The sequence below is a fragment of the Bison bison genome, unplaced genomic scaffold, assembly GCF_000754665.1.
Source record: "Bison bison bison isolate TAMUID 2011002044 unplaced genomic scaffold, Bison_UMD1.0 scf7180017863450, whole genome shotgun sequence".
In the NCBI taxonomy this organism is placed as follows: domain Eukaryota; kingdom Metazoa; phylum Chordata; class Mammalia; order Artiodactyla; family Bovidae; genus Bison; species Bison bison.
In genome coordinates this window covers 17,009-31,428 of record NW_011494022.1, presented here as the reverse complement: position 1 = coordinate 31,428, position 14,420 = coordinate 17,009, and the positions used below count along the sequence as shown (strand labels likewise).

Here is a 14,420-nt window from a genome sequence, read left to right as displayed (position 1 = left end):
CTGCATAATCATAAGGGATTTGATTTAGGTCATACTTGAAAGGCCTAGTGATTTTCTCTACCTTCTTCAATGTAAGCCTGAAATTTGCAATAAGGAGCTCACGATCTGAGCAACAGTCAGCTCAAGGTCTTGTTTTTGCTGACTATATAGAGCTTCTCCATCACTGGCTGCAAAGAATATAATCAATCTCATTTTGATGTTGACCAATGGGGTGATGTCCATGTGTAGAATCATCTCTTGTGCTGTTGGAACATCTCTTGTGCTCTTGGAAAATTATCTTTTCTATGTGTGCTTTATTTTGTCAAGTTTGCTCTTGACAAACTCTGTTAGCCTTTGTCCTGCTTCATTTTGTACTCCAAAGCCAAACTTGCCTGTTACTCCAGGTATCTTTTGACTTCCTTTTTGCCTTCCGGTCCCCTATGGTGATATGACATCTTTTTTGTGTTTGTTCTAAAAGATCTTGTAGGCCTTCAAAGAACTATTCAGCTTCAGCTTCTTCAACATCAGTGGTTGGGGCATAGACTTAGGTTACTGTGATGTTGACTGGTTTGCCTTGGAAACAAACCAAAATCATTCTGTCATTTTTGAGATTGCCCCCAAGTACTGCATTTTAGACTCTTTTGTTGATTATGATGGCTACTCCATTTCTTATAAGGGATTCTTGCCCACAGCAGTAGATATATTGGTCATGTAAATTAAATTCTCCCAGCTCATGTCAGTTCACTGATACCTAAGATGTCAATGTTCACTCTTGCTGTCTCCTGCTTGACCACTTCAAATTTACCTTGATTCATGGATCTGACATTCCAGGTTCCTATGCAATACTGTTTTTTATAGCATTGATCTTTACTCTCACCACTAGACACATTCATAATTCAGCATTGTTTCTGCTTTGGCCTAGACTTTTCATTCTTTCTGGAGCTGTTAGTAATTGCCCTCCTCCCTTCTCCAATGATCCTTCCACCTTGAGGCTCATCTTCTGATGTCGTATCTTTTTGCCTTTCATACTGTTGATGAGGTTCTTGTGACACTACTATTGGAATTTTTGCATTCCCTACCCCAGTGGACCACTTGTTTGTCAGAATTCTCCTCTATGACCCATCCTTCTTAGGTGGCCCTGCACAGCATGGCTCATAGCTTCATTGAATTTTGCAAGTCCCTTCACTACTACAAGGCTGTGAGCCATGAAGAAAATGTCATTGTTAGGAGAAATCAATTCATTTGATTCCAAATTTTGTTTTACTGTATGTATATCACATCCTTTCAGAAACAAGGTCCTCTATAAAGTGACAGAATCATTTCAGGCATTTTATAATTATTCTCATTTTTACTAAATCAAAACAAAGTAATATAATCTGTGTGCAGAAGAAATTCACTTATAGCCTCATTATGTTACCCCATAATGAGATTGCAGATAATAAATTTAATCAAATGGGGTTGTTCTCTAACAACTTAGGCTTTTTAACATGCAATTAAAAAGGTAATACCAGTTTCCTGATAAAGGAAGAAGTCTTTGGAGTTGCCTATGTTATTGCTTGAAATATAGGGCCAGGTAGGAAAAAAAAACATATATATATATGGCAGCAGAAAATGTTTAAAAGTTTTAGAAATGAATGTGAATGGAGAGCAAAGAGAGCTATTTGATTTTGTAAAGCAATACATAACTTCCTCTCTGTTTATAGTGCCTTAGTACAAGAGGGGGAAAAAAATATGGGAGTTGTGAAAGCAGCTAAAACATTATTAATGTTTAGGCTTTTCCATAAACTGGACAGAATTTTTCCTTTAGATGCATAGTTTAGTAGTATTCATTAATTGGAAATTTAACAGCCAAAGAAAAATATGGCCAATTGAAATGATAATAAAATCATACACAGTGTCAGGAAAATATATGATATTTGGCACCAAAGATTTTAAAATTAGCAAGAAAATAAAGTAGAAAAGGAGAAAAACAGAGTTTACCTTCTTAAAAATCAACAGTCTAGATTTTAATAATTAAGATGATATTCTCTTGATTATGACTATTTTTCACTAGTCACATTAATGATTCAGTTCAGTTCAGTTGCTCAGTCATGTCTTTGCAATCCCATGGACTGCAGCACTCCAGGCCTCCCTGTCCATCACCAACTCCTGGAGCCTGCTCTAACTCATGTCCATTGAGTCAGTGATGCCATCCATTAATGATTACCTATAGTTAAAAATTTAACTATACACATTTAACAATTCACATTTTGGGCATACTTTACTTGATAGCCAGAATAATGTCTATTTGTTGTTCTGGGCTATAAGAACACAGAATGAATTGAGACCACTTGGTTCAAAAATCCCTGCCACCAACATCATGTGTGACTGTGGGAATATTACTTTTAAATCTGCCATCAGTGAAAGGGGGTTTTATAGTTTCTCACATCTAAGGTTTACTGTGAAGCTTGATGAGTCAATAGATATGAAGCACAAGGCAAAACTGTTCAGAATACCATTATAATTATCTCAATAGTGTTATTTTTCTGTGCAATTGACTCATATTCTCATATTTTTAGTATATTTAGAAGGAACATAGACTAATTTGATCAATTTAACTTTCAAACATGTTGATAAACTGTATCTCACCTTGACATATTTAACTCCAAGCACATGAAAACTCATCCTTAACTTTCAAAACTTTTGTTGTGGAATTTTCCCTTTATCATCACCAGAAGTTATACAGAACACAATCAATGAATTTTTCTTAATTATAAATTACTGGGAAAGATATTCCAGTTTCCAAAAACAATAGGTCAGTTGTTCATTATATGTGTTTTTGTGTCAGTGCTGAATCCTAACTGCTAATGCTGCATGTTAATACTAATCATAAACCTAATGCTAATTATTCATCATCTTAAATGAAAGTTAATTTTCAAAAAATAAAAATAATTCTTTAACAGTGAATGCCTCTTGTATGTGATGATCCTTTCACATCTGGGTTTGAGAGAGTAATTTCCATTGCCCACTTTACTTCCTCTATTCAATTTTGTCTGCAATATAGATGAACTGACACCATGAAAACACTTAGAGACATTGACTTGCATCCCAAATGGTAAATTACTTATATTTGTGAGTAAAAGTCAGACACACACTATGAACAGCCAGTCCTGAGATGTTTTGAAGTTGGTGCTGATAATTGTAACAATAAAGATACACTGAATAAGGATAGCATCCAAGGTAGTATTTTCACACACAGAGATGCACACACATATGCAACAGACCAGGTTATGTTTAACTACCATATATCATGCTGTGCATCCTTAAGTGTGGTTATGTGTATCACTGTTGTACGATAGTATCTGCTGATGTCATCTTGTCCAATGATTTAAAGAATTATTGATTTAAAAGAATTTTACTTAAAACCCTTCTAGTATAGACTAGTTGCTAAGTATCAGTAGCAAAGTAATATGAAGAAAAATATGTTAAATGTTTTCTTCCAACTTTTAGAAATCTACTTCTTAACAATCAATCTGTATGCTGTGTTAATTCCTTGTAAACATCATGGTTTTATTTTAAAGATTCTAGGTCACAGGAGTGCCCTCATGGGATCAATGGAAGAGTACAACACATCCTCTACAGACTTTACTTTCATGGGGTTGTTTAATAGAAAGGAAACATCAGGCCTGCTTTTTGCCATCATCTCTATTATCTTTTTTACTGCATTGATGGCCAACGGGGTCATGATATTTCTGATCCGCACTGATTCGCACCTCCACACCCCCATGTACTTCCTACTTAGCCACCTCTCCTTCATTGACATGATGTACATTTCTACCATTGTGCCCAAGATGTTGGTAGATTACCTGCTGGATCAAAGGACCATCACCTTTGTGGGATGCACAGCTCAACACTTCCTCTACCTCACCCTTGTGGGAGCTGAGTTCTTCCTGTTGGGTCTCATGGCCTATGACCGCTACGTGGCCATCTGTAACCCGCTCCGCTATCCAATCCTAATGAGCCGCCGTGTTTGCTGGATGATTATAACAGGTTCCTGGTTTGGGGGCTCTTTAGATGGCTTTCTTCTAACTCCCATAACCATGAGTTTCCCCTTCTGCAACTCTCGGGAGATTAACCATTTCTTCTGTGAGGCACCTGCAGTCCTGAAATTGGCTTGTGCAGACACAGCTCTCTATGAGACAGTGATGTATGTGTGTTGTGTCTTGATGTTACTGATTCCTTTCTCTGTGGTGATTGCCTCCTATGCTCAAATCCTGACCACAGTCCACCGCATGAGCTCAGTGGAAGGGAGAAAGAAGGCATTTGCCACCTGTTCATCTCACATGACAGTGGTGACCTTGTTCTATGGGGCTGCCATGTACACTTACATGCTGCCACACTCTTACCACCGGCCAGAACAAGACAAAGTCTTCTCTGTGTTCTACACCATCCTCACACCCATGCTTAATCCACTCATCTACAGTTTGAGAAACAAAGATGTAACTGGAGCTATGAAGAGGGTACTGGACAGGTTCAAGCGTACACAGAGAGTGTCAGGGGATGCTTTTTGACACTTGGCTCCTTCCTATGCAAATGGTGAATGGGAGCCTCTTTGACCAATGTGGCCATGCTCAGTGAAAGATTAAACTGCAGGATAGGTTCAAATGTGAGGGGAAAAATCATTATAAAAAGTGTGTCTTCTTGGTCTCCTTTCCTTCATCTTCCTTTCCTCCTGCCTTATTCATATGTATTCAAGATAAATGCTCAGTGATTTCCAGAAACACAAACTAAAATTTCATACTCAGAAATTTTACCTTTTGGAGGTAAAATAAATTGCATGTGACTTTAGATAGCATGAAGTATGTTAAGGAGTACAAGACAGAAGATGGCACTACAAACATACATGATTCTAGTGTATAGACAGAGCTCACCATCTAAGGATAAGAGAAATCTTTTTTTTTTTTTTCTAGGTTTATATTAATATTCTGACCCAGCCATTTAGGAAAACAGATAGATAGCTAACTGTACATCCCAAGATGTCAGATGATAAGAAAAGTCACAGCGTATTTTCTCAAGAAGCCATTATACTTGCTAAAATCATTAGGTGATTTTTTTTTAATTTTATGTAGAAATAACGCATTTAACTTTTGCTTGTTTGCAACACATTATCAAGAACTATTTGTGAGAGAAACTAAAATTGGTGGATGAGAGCAAATGACATTGTACAGAGAAGACAGTGTGACAAGACTGTTTTCCTGAAAGCATTTCTAAGATGTTGGAGAAACATACAGGGGTACAAGTTGGAAAGATACTAAAAGAATGTTTCAAATATGTCACAAATTAAGACATGTGACATTTTATCTTATCAAGATTAAGCATGTCAGTCATATAATAGAAGTTAGCTCATAGTTCATATCCATAGCCCCACTGAACCAGGAATTGAGAAAGAAGCCATGTGGCAAATCATGTTCACATCCTATATGACTCTACAAAGTAGTCACTCAAGGATAAAAGGGGCGACTTTATTAAATTCCTCATGTTTATTATCATATTGGTAAACCTGTCCAAAACTTAACAATTTAAATGTCTTGTCAGATTCATCAACCTCATAATAAATGAAGCACTCATTATGAGTTCTAATTTACTGATGAAAAATAGGGGTCAAGGAATTCTTTAGAGTAACATTTTTTTACCTGTTTTAAAAATAGATTTATTTTTAAGAACAGTTTTAGTTTAACAGAAAAATTAAGTTGAAGGTACAGAGTAGGGTAACATTTCAATTAATGCCCTAAATTGCAGGATTTCAGGAATGAGATTAATGGAATATGCATCTTTCAGATACAAGTCCCTCATTCATTCATTCGTCATAGATGTTAATACAATAAGCAAAGCACTCTCACTCACAGTGTTATATTTCAATTGGGCCAATACAATGAAAAGAAAGCACAAGCAAGAAAACAAGCAAACAATTTATATTTCCATCACATTGTATGTAACTGCAGCTGCCAAGGCTGAACATACCCATAACTTATGCCCTAGGAGGTACATACTTAGGTAAATTTCTAACAGATATATATATGCATAAGCTTCACCAGACGTCATGTGGCAACAAACAAAAAATCAGAAGCTACCCAAAGGCTCACTGATGGTGAAATGAAGACATAAATTGTGGCATATCTGATATAATAATTGTTGCAGCACCACTAGTAACAACATGGATTGATCTCAAAAATGTAATGTTGGACTAATGAAGCAAGTTGTTACAAAAGCGTGTATTTGTATAAAATACGGATCCAGCAAGACTAACCCGTGCTTTGGGAAGGTTAGTGGTTGACATAGTGCGTGGGAAGACTTCATGTGCTGGTGGTTTTCTGTTTCTAGATGTGGATACATGATATACTCGGTGTTTATTTTTAAAAAGAATTGATCAAGTTCAAATTTTTGTATGTTTAAAGATTTTTATTACACTTCAATAAAAATGTTTACATATAAATATCAAATTTTCTTTATCTATTTATAAGATCTTTAAAATTTATTCAGTTGAATTCTTTTTTTTTATTTTTTAGAATGTTGGTGGGAGTGTAGCAGTCTGAAGGACACTTCTGATAGCTTCAGGGACAACATGCACTCTGGCACCCACAAACACTGCGGGTTGTGGGAAAGTTCTCTTGTGTTGAGCGCCACCCTCTTTGTGTTGAGCCACTGATTTAATTGGCTTTTTAACCCCAGAGCAGGTCATCTTGAGCTAACAGAAGCTTCCACACTGAACCCAAGTCCCTAAACCTCTATTCAGCATGCAGTTACCCATCTGATTGGTATCCTCAGACCTCAGTTCTGTCCTCAGACTCCACTTTTGGAATTGCTGGTGGTTCCATCAGCAGTCCTAGATTTGGCTGGAATCTAGTCCACAGGCCCCATTCTGCAGTCTGCAGATTCAGTTCTTTTCTCTGTCCCCAGTTCCACACTGGGCATTGCTGGTGGTACACACAGGCCTACTACAGGCCAGTTCATGGCAACATCTCTTTGGTTTCTGCTGGTCTGTTAAATTTTAACCTGAGATAAAACTGTTAGATTGCATGCTGCCTATTACTCAGACTCCATGTAACAATAAATTTTTCATGGAATGGGTTAGGTTGATGCAAAGTCATCTGCCACCTCAAGAAAGTTCCTGTGCATTGATGTACACTGGAAAACATCACACAACACCCAACCTAGTGGTACAACTGCTTAGGTATTAGGTTGGCTTTGAAAGATTCAAAAGCTAAGGAAATGGGATTCTCAAATTTCGAAGAATTGAGTGTGTGACCTTCCAACACATCTGCTTTATTTATGTATAAGAACTCAATACCCTTTATTTGGATGTCATCTGTACCTTGTGCCTTGGATTAAACCTTTATTTACTTAAATTCTGAAGACATTTGGGCACATTGTACCACATTTCACCTTGGCTAATAGGCATCTACTTATTAGTCCCTCAATTGACCTACTCAATAAATAATGATGTATTTTACATTAAAAATCTGATACCACGTACTTATGATTTCAGGTAATGGGAAGTCAGATTATGATTAAATTCTGAGACTATTACAATGGCTGCTTCACAGAGAGTGAATGGTAGGGGGAAAAAAACACATTAAAGCAGAAAGACCTCTTTGGCTGTCTTTCATATGTTCTGAAGAAAGATGCTCCTCTTACAGCTTAGAGTTTCAGGAGTAAAGATGTTAAGATGTACTGTAACTTGACACATATTTTGAAGGCATGGGTAATAGAAGCTCATGATATGTTGAGTTTGAGGTGTGAAAGAAATAGGAGAGTCAAGAAGAACTTCTAGATATCAGGCCTAAACAATAAAGTAGATGGTGAATATCTTTGTTGAAATAGAGTGAAGCAGGGTTTGTGCATAGAATTGAGATTTCTTTTTAAGAATGTTAAATTTCAAATGTCTATTGAGTATCTAAGTGGAAATACAATATAAAAAGCTGGATATTTTAATCGGTATATAATTTGGGTTACTAAGGCTTTAGGGGTCATTTCATGCAGATGAATGCAAAGACATGCTTATCCTCCTGCTCAGGTTTAGTTGCTCAGTCATGTCCAACTCTTTGCAATCCTTTGGATTGTAGCTCGCCAGGCTCCTCTGTCCATGGGATTTTTCAGGCAAGAATACTGAAGTGGGTTGCCACTTCTTCCTCTAGAGGATTTTCTCGACCCAGACTGAATTCACATCTTCTGTGTTTCCTGCATTGGCAGGTGGATTCTTTGTTCCTCAGCAGTTTCTCAGGGATTAGGTTAAAAGATATACGTAGAGAGGCATTGTATAGAGAAGAAATGAAAACTGCAGAACTTGGTCAGAGAAATTTCAATATACTGATGTCAGGCCATGGAATAGGTGGCAACGAATTATTAGAAAAGATGTAAAAGGGAGGAGCCCACCATCTGAAATACTGGGTGTAGTTTGACTAATGTGAAACAGAAAGTTGAACACCTGAGTAACCAAGTTCATAGACACATTTATTCTCTCTAGAGATATTTCCGTGGCATGATTGAGAACACCCAATAAAGTGTGTTTATAAACACCCTACAAACACCCTATCAGAAGAAAGGTGAAGTTATATCTTAAGAGTTATGTGGGGTTAAGGTAAGGTTTAACAATTCCTTTTGGTATGAATAATATTAATACCATTTGGGTTTTGCCAGTCAATCCTAAAGGAAATCAACTCTAAATATTCATTGCAAGGACTGATGCTGAAGCTGAAGCTCCAATACTTTGGCCACCTGATGCAAAGGGCCAACTCATGGGAAAAGACCCTGATGCTGGGAAAGATGAAGGCAAAAGGAGAAGTGAGTGGCAGAAGATGAATGGTTAGCCCCAGTGGCTTAATGGACATGAATATGAGCAAACTGTGGGAGATAATGGAAGACAGAGAAGGCTGGTGTGCTACAGTCCATGAGATCACAAAGAGTCCTACATGACTTAGTGACTCAGTAAAAACAGCAGCCATTTAGATTTTGACAAGAAATGTCTGGTGTTGAAGAAAAAATCAAGTGATTCCAGAAAGGAGTATTTCAGGATGCAGGTTTGTTAATTGGGTGAAAGAGATTGGAATACAGAGTCCAGGTGGAAGGTTTAATTTTGAGTGGGAGCAGAAACACTTGCTCATAAAAAGCAAGGCTAGATTACATAAAATGAGGAAAAATAAAATTGAATATTTTAAATTTGTTCCCTTACTTCCATTATTCCTACTCCCTAATCCATCACTATCACACAGCTACCTGCTTATTTATTGTTTTTTAACACATGCCTGATAGATGAATTTCTATGGTCTTGGAAACACTATCTATGACAGCCAAATTTTTGGTTGAAATTATTATTTGAGTTCTTTTAAACTATTAGTTAGACTGATTTAAGCAGAAGAATGTGAAAAATTCTAAATCCCACAGTTAGAAACTTCACAAATTTTTGACATTTTGCCCTTCAGTTTTGACCTGTCTCGTTTACTGAGAATTGATAAGAAAGCTCAGTATGCAGTCCATTTACAGTGCTATTTGCTTGGAATTTTTGAATTTACGACTACCTGAGTTTAATATCATTACAGAAGAATGTAATGGGTGACTAAATTGTGTCAACTTATACAACCTGCTTCTGTGCTTTGGCCTGAGTCTTCAATAGATCAGATATCTGGTTGGCACATGACCAGCTAGTTCTCCTTTCTTTTTTTCTTCATAGCTTTATCACTTAGGTATGCATCCTTAAAAATCATAGTTTATTTTTGCCTATTTTTGAACTTAAAAATATTGCTATACCACATTTATTGTTTTCACATTTGGTTATTTCACTGAATATTGCATTTGTGATATTAATCTTTTTTTCTTTTTTGGTATAGATGCAGTTTATTCACTTTTCCTTAGTGTTTGGCATTCCGACTGAATATATTCCAATTGATCTATATCCATTCTATGGTTTTTAGGTACATTTTTTGTTTCCAGTTTTGTCTATCTGAAATAATTTTGCTTTTGATATTTCTGTACCTGTGTTCTCACACACAAATGGCCCCAAAATAGGGTGTATACCTAAGAGTGAAATTTTTGGAAAGCAAAGTTTGCACACCTTAAAATCTACTACAATCTGTATTTCAAAATAATGATATAAGTTTATAATCCATCTAGCAGTGTAGCCCTTCATTTGGTTAATATTTGGTATTGACTGAATTTTTTATTATGTGTATATCTATTGATTATATAATGCTACCCAACATGGTTTTAGTATCTATTTATTTGATTTCTAATGTATTTGAATAACTCATTTGTTTTTCAGTCACTTACACTTCTTTTGTAAAGTGGCTACTTTTTACCCATTTTTAATTAGATTTCTGCTGTTTTCTAAAGATGCACACAATTTTTAAAAAAATAAATATGCTGTGTATTTTTAGTTTGTTATATAATGTACAATTGGTGACATTTGCATTTTTGATTCTCACTTATATGTAAATAGAATTATCAATATTTATTAATGTCATTGTGTTTATGTCTTATTTAATTAATTATTCTACAACAATAAAGGGGCTTCCCAGATGGCTCTAGTGGTAAAGGACCCACCTGCCAATGCAGGAAATGTAAGAGGTGGATGTGATCCCTGGGTCGGGAAGATTCCCAGCAGGAAGGCATGGCAACCCCTCTAGTATTCTCACTTGGAGAATCCCATGAACAGAAGAGCTTGGCGGGCTACAATCCACAGGGTCACCAAAGTCAGACATGACTGAAGCAACTTAGCACGCGTAACAATAAAGTCATGAAGATATTCTTCTATTTTGTCTTCTAAAGACTCATTAAAAAAAACTTCACATTTTTATTTCTAAGCAACTAGAATGATTTATATAACATAAGAAGCAAAGCAAATTTTTCATTTTCCATATTGATAATTTTTCCAGCATAGTGAATTGATAAAGTTTCCATTTTCTCTAATCCGCAATGACATCTCTGTTGTTTTAAAATCACATACTTACAAAGTGTTTTTGTTCTTGATGTCTGTAATTTCGATCCCCTCTTTTTTTCATATGGCTTCTCTATCAGGATTTACACCTAATCACTTTAGTAACCTCCACGTGGGTAAATCCAATTATTAATTCTCAGGCCTCATTGTATTTAACCTATCGGCAGCATTTCGTCATCAACTGAGGATATGCGTTTTGTTGTTTGTTTATTTCTCTTTAGTTTGGCTTAAGGTGTACTATATTGTGATGGTTTTATTTCATTCTCATTGATTTTTGTTTGCTTTTCCTTCTAAAATCTTCATTTTTTTCATTGTTTCCTTTATTCTGGCTCACTTCTTAACATTGCAGTGCCTCCAGCTCAGTTATGTGTCTTTCTATATCTATTTCCTGATCAGCTCTTCTAGCTTATTGGTTTATTCATATAATATCTCTATAATGATGACTCCAGTTCAGACCTCTTTCCTGAATTCCAGACCCATCCATTCAACTCCTTACTTGATATGGCCACTTGGATATCTAACTGTTTTTACAAATACACCTTTCACCAAACATGTAGACTTTTCTAGGCCCACCAATGGCAGTTAATCCCTTCCTGTAGCTCTATGTGAACTCTTGAGTTATCTCTGAAACTTTTCTTTCTCTTTATAACCATATACAGTCAGTGAGCAATTCTAGTTGGCTCTATCTTCAGATTACTTCTAGTCTCTAGCCACTTCTGAAATAGGCTCCAGGTTTATCTTAGTCCCCTAATATATTTCCAAAGCAGCAGCTAAAGTGAAGACCCATGAAATCATGTCACTTCTGTGGTTAAAACCCTGCTATAGCTTGCTGTTTCACATTTTAGATCTTAGTGAAATCTAAAATCCTTGTGATAGCTTCAAGGACCCCTCCAATATGCTCCCTCTTATTACCTCTTGATGTCTGTTCCTACTATTCCCAGCTCCTTACTGTGCTCCAGCTACCCTGGGTGTCCCGCCCTTTATTAATAGGCTAAGCACACTCCTACCTCAGGACTCTTCCAGTGGATTTTCATTCTGGAACTCTCTTCCCCCAAACTATCTTTATGGCTAAATTCTATATCTCTTTATGATTTAGCTCAACTGTTATTCTCCTAAAATAATGTACAGTGGTCAATGTTATTTTTTAAAGCAACAAACATTACCTCATCCTCAACAATTCCTTTCTTCCCTCACTTTACTATTTTTTCTCCAGCATTTGAAATTGTTTATCATGTTATACTGTTAACTAATTCTATTTAATTTTAATATTTGTGTCCCTGCTAAAATGAAAGCTCCATGAGATCAGAAGCCTTTGACTATTTTGAACACTAACATTCCAATGGTCTAGAAAATGACAGCACAGAGTAGAAGCTCAGTAAATATTTATCTGATGAATTAACACTTCATAAAAATGCTCATATATGCATGGACCTGTTTATGAACTCTTTATTCTGTTCCTTTGATTTAATTGTCTCACAATGTGTCAGCTTTACATTGTTTTAGTTAGGATAGCTTTAAAATAAAGCTTGATTTCTGAAATAGCAATTTTGCCTAAATTGTTCTTATTTAACATTGCGGCACTGGAGCAGTGGCTGTGCAGTGCTGGAGCGACATTGAGGAGATACCCCACGTCCAAGGGAAAAGGAGAAGCCCCAGAAAGATGGTAGGAGGGGCAAAATTGTGTTTAGAATCAAAACCCAAACCCGCCAGAGACACTCAGAGAACTCAAACAAACCTTGTGCACACCAGGACCCAGAGACCCCACAGAGACTGAGGCAGAACTGTGTGTAAGTGTCTCATGTGGAAGTACGGGTCTGCAATGGACTACCACAGAGGCAGGGGCTCTGGGTGCAGCAGACTTGGGTATGGCATAAACCCTCTTGGAGGAGGTCATGATTAACCCCACTATAGAGCTGCAGAACTAACTCAAAACTGGGAAAATAAGACTCTTGAAGGGCACAAACAGAACCTTGTGCACACCAGGACCCAGGAGAAAGGAGCAGTGACCCCACAAGAGACTGACCCAGATTTGCCCGTGAGTGTCTCTGGTGGAGGTGTGGGTCAGCTGTGGCCTGCTGCAGGACTGGGGGCACTGAGTGTAGCAATGTGTGCATGGGACCTTCTGAAGGAGGTTGCCATTATTGTTATTATCTCCACCATAATTTGGCCCCAGGTAAATAACTGGGAAGGAACACAGCTCCACCTATCAACAGAAAATTGGATTAAAGTTTTACTGAGCATAGCCCTGCCCATCAGAACAAGACCCAACTTAGTCAGTCTCTCCCATCAGGAAGCTTCCATAAGTATCTTATCCTTCTCCATCAAAGGGCAGAAAAAATGGAAACCACAATCATAGAAAACTAAGCAAAATGATCACATGAACCAGAGTCTTCTCTAATTCAATGAAATTATGAAACATACCACGTAGGGCCACCCAAGATGAACGAGTCATGGTGGATAATTCTGACAAAATGTGGTCCACTGGAGAAAGGAATGGCAAACCATGTCATTATTCATGCATTGAGAACCCCATGAACAGAATGAAAAGGCAAAAATATAGGACACTGAAGATGAACTCCCAGGTTGGTAGATGCCCAATATGCTACTGGAGTTCAGTGGAGAACTAACTCCAGAAAGAATTAAGAGATGGGGCCAAAGTAAAAACAACACCCACTTGTGGATGTGACTGGTGATAGAAGAAAAGTCTGATGCTGTAAGAGCAATATACATAGGAACCTGGAATGCTAGGTCCATTCAGTTCAGTTCAGTTCAGTCCTTCATTCGTGTCCCACTCTTTGCGACCACAGAACCGCAGCATGCCAGGTCTCCCTGTTGATCACCAACTCCGGAGTCCACCCAAACCCATGTCCATTGTGTTGGTGATACCATCCAACCATCTCATCTTCTGTCGTCCCCTTCTCCTCCTGCCCTCAATCATTCCTAGCATCAGGGTCTTTTCCAATGAATCAGCTCTCCACATCAGTTGGCCAAAGTATTGGAGTTTCAACTTCCCTATCAGTCCCTCCAATAAACACCCAGGATTGATCTCCTTTAGGATGGACTGGTTGGATCTCCTTGCAGTCCAAGGGACATGCAAGAGTCTTCTCCAACACCACAGTTCAAAAGCATCAATTCTTTGGATTCAGGTTTCTTTATAGTCCAACTCTCACATCCATACATGACTAATGGAAAAACAATAGCCATGACTAGATGGACCCTTGTTGGAAAAGTAATGTCTCTGCTTTTTAATATGTTATCTAGGCTGGTCATAACTTTCCTTCCAAGGAGTAAGTGTCTTTTAATTTCATGGCTTCAATCACCATCCACAGTGATTTTGGAGTCCAGAAAAATAAAGTCAGCCACTGTTTCCCCTGTTTCCCCATCTATTTGCCATGAAGTGATAGGACCAGATCCCATGATCTTAGTTTTCTGAATGTTGAGTTTTAAGCCAACTTTTTCACTCTCCTTTTCA

General features: G+C 37.4%; 1 protein-coding gene across 1 annotated transcript; it reads left to right on the top strand.

Annotated features, from left to right (window-relative positions):
• The first annotated feature begins 3,449 nt into the window (after window positions 1-3,449).
• On the top strand, window positions 3,450-4,529 carry LOC104983843 (olfactory receptor 2T1). The gene has a single exon (XM_010833371.1). The coding sequence runs from the start codon at window positions 3,564-3,566 to the stop codon at window positions 4,527-4,529; it is 966 nt and encodes a 321-aa protein (XP_010831673.1). The 5' UTR covers window positions 3,450-3,563.
• The last annotated feature ends 9,891 nt before the right edge of the window (window positions 4,530-14,420 follow it).

Coding starts and splice junctions, on each gene's coding strand:
- LOC104983843 (XM_010833371.1), top strand. CDS start 3,564: ATGGGATCAATGGAAGAGTACAACACATCCTCTACAGACTTTACTTTC.